The sequence below is a fragment of the Corvus brachyrhynchos genome, unplaced genomic scaffold, assembly GCF_000691975.1.
Source record: "Corvus brachyrhynchos isolate BGI_N302 unplaced genomic scaffold, ASM69197v1 scaffold555, whole genome shotgun sequence".
Taxonomy (NCBI): Eukaryota; Metazoa; Chordata; class Aves; order Passeriformes; family Corvidae; genus Corvus; species Corvus brachyrhynchos.
In genome coordinates, this window is record NW_008238357.1 from 154241 (window position 1) to 154536 (window position 296).

General features: G+C 61.1%; 1 protein-coding gene across 1 annotated transcript in view; it reads right to left on the minus strand.

The window, feature by feature from the left end:
* Positions 1-296, minus strand: part of KIAA1324 (KIAA1324 ortholog) — an 11708-nt gene that overhangs the window by 598 nt on the left and 10814 nt on the right. The window contains exons 18-19 of the mRNA XM_017735504.1: positions 161-294; positions 5-80 (exon numbers count right to left, since the gene is read on the minus strand). Coding sequence (XP_017590993.1) covers positions 5-80; positions 161-294 — 210 coding nt within the window. The remainder of the gene's footprint in view (positions 1-4; positions 81-160; positions 295-296) is intronic.

Below are 296 nucleotides of genomic sequence, written 5' to 3' on the forward strand. Positions count from 1 at the left end.
TGGCGCAGCTGTCGGGAGACGTCGCCTCGCTCTCCCGGGCCGCCGCGTTCATCACCAGCTTGGAATATTTGTATTCCAACCTGGGAATGCAGGCGGTGCCATCACCCCCCCGTGACAGTGCTAGCCCCCGTGTCCCCAAAGCCCGCCGCCAATTGCTCACTTTTGAGTCTTTTTCCAGAAATAAGCGGCGAGCGCGGCCAGCAAGACAGCCATGCATGTCCCAGTGGAAATTCCCAGTTTTAGCCAGAAATCCACGCTCCGGCACGCCTGGATCACCTGTGGCGGGGCGCGGCAGT